The sequence below is a fragment of the Erigeron canadensis genome, chromosome 1 (genome assembly GCF_010389155.1).
Source record: "Erigeron canadensis isolate Cc75 chromosome 1, C_canadensis_v1, whole genome shotgun sequence".
Taxonomy (NCBI): Eukaryota; Viridiplantae; Streptophyta; class Magnoliopsida; order Asterales; family Asteraceae; genus Erigeron; species Erigeron canadensis.
The window spans coordinates 37,266,917-37,273,344 of NC_057761.1; the positions used below are offsets into that span (position 1 = coordinate 37,266,917).

The 6,428-nt window shown below is 33.6% G+C and overlaps 2 protein-coding genes across 2 annotated transcripts; both read left to right on the forward strand.

The window, feature by feature from the left end:
- Positions 1-2,734: 2,734 nt before the first annotated feature.
- On the forward strand, positions 2,735-3,655 carry LOC122591511 (receptor-like protein kinase HERK 1). Its single transcript, XM_043763779.1, has one exon. The coding sequence runs from the start codon at positions 2,735-2,737 to the stop codon at positions 3,653-3,655; it is 921 nt and encodes a 306-aa protein (XP_043619714.1).
- Positions 3,656-4,542: 887 nt separating this feature from the next.
- LOC122591516 lies at positions 4,543-5,774 on the forward strand. Its single transcript, XM_043763782.1, has 4 exons — positions 4,543-4,616; positions 4,757-4,875; positions 4,974-5,183; positions 5,670-5,774. Exons 2-4 carry the CDS (start codon positions 4,762-4,764, stop codon positions 5,772-5,774), a joined length of 429 nt encoding a protein of 142 aa, XP_043619717.1. The 5' UTR covers positions 4,543-4,616; positions 4,757-4,761.
- The last annotated feature ends 654 nt before the right edge of the window (positions 5,775-6,428 follow it).

Genomic DNA, 6,428 nt, shown 5'->3' on the forward strand with positions numbered 1-6,428 from the left:
GTCTGGTAAGTATCGGATTGCAGATGAATTGTATTGTGATAAAGCCATTAGAAATAAATTTTAAACGAAAAAATGAATAGAAATCTGTATGCATTAATTATACTTTTGGATAAATTTCAAACCAATCAACCTCTTCTCATTTTGACAAATTATTTTACAGGACTTATTTGACTCATTTTAGATAAAAACAAAAAAAAAACAACTCATAACGAATATATGAAAACTGTGATATCTAACCACTATATCTAAACATTTAACGTACATTTGTCTGAACAACAATTAAGCATGTAAGGATAACAGTAAAGAACTTCGTATAGGATCTGTCGGAAAAAAAGCACATTGCATACTAAATAGAATTAAGTTCACAATCTATGTTGTAATGATGGTTTGCATAAATAATGATGAATGTTAATGGGTCATTTATCAGTAGTTGTGTGATCTTCTCCAAGTTCAAGACAAGCTTATAGGGGCTGAACATGTATTTAAAGGAACTTTAATGCAAATCATACCATGACTACAATAGCTCAATAATCCATGAAACCAGATGGATTTCCTATAATGGAACCCACAATAGCAGTTGAGGACAAATGAATTGTGAGTCCTGTGTTGCTACTGTTGTTGTCGATTGTGAGTAACACAAGTTAACTGCTATGGGTAGTTATTACTATCAAACCAAAAAAAAAATATTGATTAATAAATTGCATGGAACACAGTGAGTAAACAATAAATACCAAAGAACACTAAACACATACTTCAAATAGATCGATGATGTAATATCAATTCCAGCCTTCACCGACAATGAAAGATGGAATTTTCTGGTCTATGCCTTATACCATATATCTTGATTTCTTTTAAACATTTTATCGAGCACCTAGTGTGCATTAACATAAGCAACAACGTCTTATACATCGTGAATGGTATCATCATCATCTACAAAAAGAAAAGCTGTAAAAAAAAGCCCGTTCTATACAAATTAATAATTATTAAATATCAAGAATTAATAAATAGTAAACCAAAACCCTACCAATATATTCCTTTTTTTATGAATTGAGGATAAAGATTAAGATTGGAAGAAAAAAAAACCCAAATTTGAAATAGTTGTTACTTCCCAAAATCGAAAAATGATAGACTTGAACCCAATAATTAAAATTGAGATCTAATGTTGATGGAATCGGTGAAGAACCAAAATTCGAAACTTGCGTGCGTATAGATGAAGATTTGAATCTGGCATATAAAATTTGATTTTGAATTTTAAAACCATATATTGCAAGAAAAGCTTGTTTATGAATTGTGGCTTTCCAATTAAAAAACAAAACGTGTTGTAGTTCAAGTGGACAATATGCCTACCTTAGGTACCGAAGGTCTCTGGTTCGATTCCACGTATGAGCTTTTTTTTAAATAAAAGGCGATTTAATTATCTACGTTGAAGTAGCACTCCACATCAGCGGATAAACTGCTTATGTGGCTACTGACATGTCAGTCAGATTGTTATGATGACGCCACGTAAGAATTTGCTGACATGGCGAGCTTAGAGAGCGCCACCCGAGCGCTTTCTGATAGCCTTTTATATATATATATATATATATATATATATATATATAGATATAGATATTATATTATATATATAAAATATATGGCAAACACATAACACCATGTATAATTAACAAATACACAATTTAAAAAATTAAGCATTTTGAAAAATTCATTTACATTTAAGATAGTATCTTATTTCATGAAAATATTAACATTGTTTTTAATTAACATTACCGATGATTAAGAAACATATAATTAAGCTCATTTTTGAAATGACCCGTTTTGACCCGGACCCGTATTGACCAGAAACTGTTTTGACCCGTTTTTAAAATTGTCCATTTTGACCTGGACCCATTTTAACCCGTTACCCAACCTGATCTGTGTAATACATTTTGCCACCTTTAACGACAGTAGTAATGGTTTGATGAGTGTAAAAATATAATTTATATTAAAATGATAGTCTAGTTATTTTAATATTAATGGGTATATGAAGTAAACTATTTGATTAAATTTATCATAAGTAAATATATATATATATATATCATGTAATAATATTTAAATTAGTGACTCTGTAATTAGTGGGGGCTTAAGGTTTTGGAGGCCTCAAACGAGATTAATTTTGGAGGCCTAATTACCATATCAAATAAAATGCAAAGAATGCAAAAAAGAAAAGTGACTCAGACTTTTATTATTGAACTACTAGTAATAAAAAAGATTCAGATGTTGTTGCAAAAACCAAAAAGGTGTTACTGCAATGCAAATTATATAATGGTATTTAATCCAAAATTCAAATATTAAGTCTAATATACAAAATATTAAGGCCTTAGAATTTTGGGGGCCTAAAACGATCGCCTAATCGCATAGTACTATTGAGTCACCTATGCTGATAATTTAAGTACATCACATGGGGGTTGTGGAGTAGAGATACAGTAAAATCTTTATAAATTAATAGTGTTTAGACCATGATATTTTATTAATTTAATGAGTTATTAATTTATCAAATATTAATATACAATATTATTCGTTTAAATTTTGTCTAAACAAATTATTAATTTTATCTAATGTATTAATTTATCAAATATTAAATTATATGTCTGAGCATATATAATGTTAGGTCGGTCTTATATATAGCTAGATTTGTAATTGTTAGATCACCATTCTCAATATCCAATCCTATTTCTTTCTTTCAATCATCAAAAACATGGCTTTAAACGATAAGTTTGATCACCTTAAAATAAAGTTAAGAGCGATTAAAATAGCAACCAACAACTTTGATACTAAAAATTGCATAGGGCAAGGAGGATTCGGAAAAGTGTACAAGGGAGAAGTTGTGGAATGCGAGGGGCGGCATACCAAGGTTGCTATAAAGGTTTTAGATCGTAGATTTGGACAGGGTGATCTAGAGTTTTGGAAGGAGATTATGCTGCTTTCACACTACAGACATACAAATGTTGCTTCTCTCTTGGGGTTTTGTGATGAAGGCAAAGAAAAAATCCTTGTGTATGAATACGCATCTAGAAGTAGCCTCGACAGGTATCTCGGTGGTGATCTTACATGGGCCCGGCTTCTTAAAATTTGCATCGGGGCAGCTCGCGGATTAGCATACCTTCATAATCCTGACGGGACCCAACAAAGAGTATTGCACCGTGACATCAAGAGTTCAAACATCTTGATAGATGAAGACTGGAAAGCCATGATCTCCGATTTTGGTCTGTCCAAAATTGGTCCTGCTAACCAAGAAAACACATTTCTTGTTTCCGAAGCTGTAGGCACAAGCGGATATGTTGACCCAAATTATATGAACGGCAGATTATTGACAAAAGAGTCGGATGTTTACTCTTTTGGTGTTGTGTTATTTGAAGTATTTTGTGGAAGATTGTGTACCAGCTACGACAACAAGAATTGCTCTTTTGCAAGATTGGCACGAGATTCCTACAAGCAAGATAAAATGAAGGATTTCATCCATGAAAAAATAAAGGATGAAATAAATTCTAAATCTATGGAGGTGTTCACAAAAATAGCTTATCAATGTTTGGCTGAGGATAATGCCCAACGCCCACTAATGACCGAGGTCGTGACAGACCTTGAGAATTCGCTGCGATTCCAAGTAAGTATTTCTTGAGCTTGTTTCGTGCTACAACTATATACGACCTTTGGTATAGTAATCTCAGTTCACTTTCCTCTCAATCCTTTCAGGAAAATGAAAAGGTCATTATCAATGGAGAGCTTCTTAGTGTCAAACCTCGAGAGCTTTGTTTCCAATGTAAGATTTACAATATTTGTATTACTTGAACTATCGGATAACAACCCTTTCCATTTCAAAATTGTTGCCCTGTCTCTTATGAAATTTTAATCTCTTGTGTACTATATAGTCGAATCGATGAAGGAAGCCTCAACTACAATGCAACTAAAGAACAGAACATATGATCCCGTCGCGTTTAAGGTATTGTCGTTACTAAAGAACAGAATTGCTATTATGGAATTTATAGACATAAGATTTGTGATCACAGGGCTGGCAGAGGGAACCAAACCCGAAGAAGAAACCCGACCCAAACCTGAATAAGATTAATTATTCTGTTTCGGGGTGACCCATACAAGTGAACAACTAACCTGAACCCGTATGCCATTATATGGATTGGTATTTAGATTTAGAATATTCATTTGTGTCAACCCTGATTTCTTATTTGGTTCTGATTACCTGGCCCGAGCTACCCGACCCATAAGCACCCCTAGATCACAGTTTCACAGAAAAAGTCAGTCACATCACATATGCATGAAGCTTTACATTTTAGTCGTTACTAAGAAAAACATATGTTACTATAAGGTCAAAGTTTATTTGATGATTGTTTTATCGCACATAAACACCCCCGGATTAATGAAAGTTTTATGTGTTAGTTAAATCCACAAAGATTCCATAAATGTTTTAACACCCCTGAACTAGTAGGCTTTTAGCTCTTCATTTTCCTTCGCGTTCATGTTTTCTCTTGCTAATCAGTTTCAGGTGAAAAGTACACGACCGAATACATATGCTGCTCAGCCCCATGTCGGGATTTTGTTGCCTCAAGCTACTCGTCAAATCAAATGTTAGTTGTTGACTCTTTTGCTAATTTGTTCCCTTATTATCTCTGATCAGACCATACGTGACTATTTACTACATATAGAAGGGAAAAATAAAGTAGTTCACACCACTGATTGACTAACCCTGACCTTTACTATCGTTTAGTTACAATGCAACCTCAAACAGAAGATCCTGATCATGACATGCTTCGCAACGATAATTTTATGGTACAAAGTGCAGTTGTAAGTCCAGGATTCGCAGAAAAAGATATTACACGAGGGCTGGTAAATAAGATTAGTCTATCAGATTGTATTCAAGTTATTAATTAGTATTAACTCGTTAATGATTTAGACGCACACTTATTTAATTTATTATGCAATAGTTTAAGAAGGAATCAAGTAATCAAGTTGGGGAATGCAAAATCAATGTTAGTTTTGTTGCTCCTAAACGACCATTGCTACAACCAATAGAAGACTACACAGAGGATGCCCATCCAACGACTTCAATCTACGATGCTCGGACAATGAATATAAGCAACTCTTACACCTCAGCGCTCGATGTTGGGACAGTATATTCGAGCAACTCTAATGCTGTAAGTAATTTTGATATGATTATAGAAATATTCTAATGTATATATCAAAATGTTGCAATAAAAATAGTATGATTGGATCAAGTGATTAACACCCATGCTACTTGAGATGGAGATCAAGAGTTCGATACTCACTCTATGCAAATGCCAAAGGTTCTTTTCTATCATTTAGACAGAACTTCGAAGCAGCCTCTCTACCAATGTAGAGGTAAAGTTGTCTACATCTCAACCTCTTCCATACACCATTAAGGTATTGAGACCCAAAACCTGTGGAAGACGACATTGGGTGTTACTTCTATCAAAATGTTGCAATAATCAACAGCAATAATCTACCCAAGACGTATATATCAACTCAACCTCATTGATTTTACAGTATTGTGATTTTTTTTCTCTTTTCTTTTCTAATGTGGTTTTGCCTGAATATATAGTTAATTGCATAACATATACTTATCTGCTAACTTCAAGTTACGATTAACTTGCTACCTTTAGGCATCCGTTGAGAATTCATTCAATGCTCACTTTCAAGAAACCAGTACGGGCGAGCTTCTTAGTATCGAACCCCAAGAGCTTCAATTTCCATGTAAAAGATTATGATATATCTAATTCATTTCTTGAACTAGCTAAATTTATCCGCTTTCAATCTTTTTATCCTTTCCTATTTCAAATCGTGATTGTGATTAATTTTCATTCCCATTGTGTGTGTTATATATAGTTGAATTGATGAAGAAGATCACAATTTCCCTGCAGCTAAAGAATAAAATTGGTAGTCCTGTAGCATTTAAGGTAACAGTATTATTATCACGACTATGAGCTTCAGAAAAACATCGAGAGCTAAGTTTTAATGGCTATTTTTTTGCTGTGGATGAATTTCAGGTGAGAACTACGAAACCAGATAAGTATACTGCCAATCCAACTGCTTGGGTTTTGTTGCCTTACTCTACTAAAGATATTTCATGTTAGAGTCTGACTAATTTCAATTGCGCGTGTTTATGTCCTATTTGTTGGCTAATACTCGAGTCCTAAATTTTCAGTTACAATGCAAGCTCAAAAGGAGGCACCTCAAGACATGAAATGCGATGATAAGTGTTTGATTCTAAGTGCAGTAGTCAGTCCTGGATTCCTGCCAAAAGATATCACTACAGAGCTGGTAACTGATTTGGTTACTATCTGTACAGTCTATATTCAACTTCATAAATGGAAACTTATTCCTGTAATCGTAATAGTTTAAGAAGGAATCAGGTAATCAAG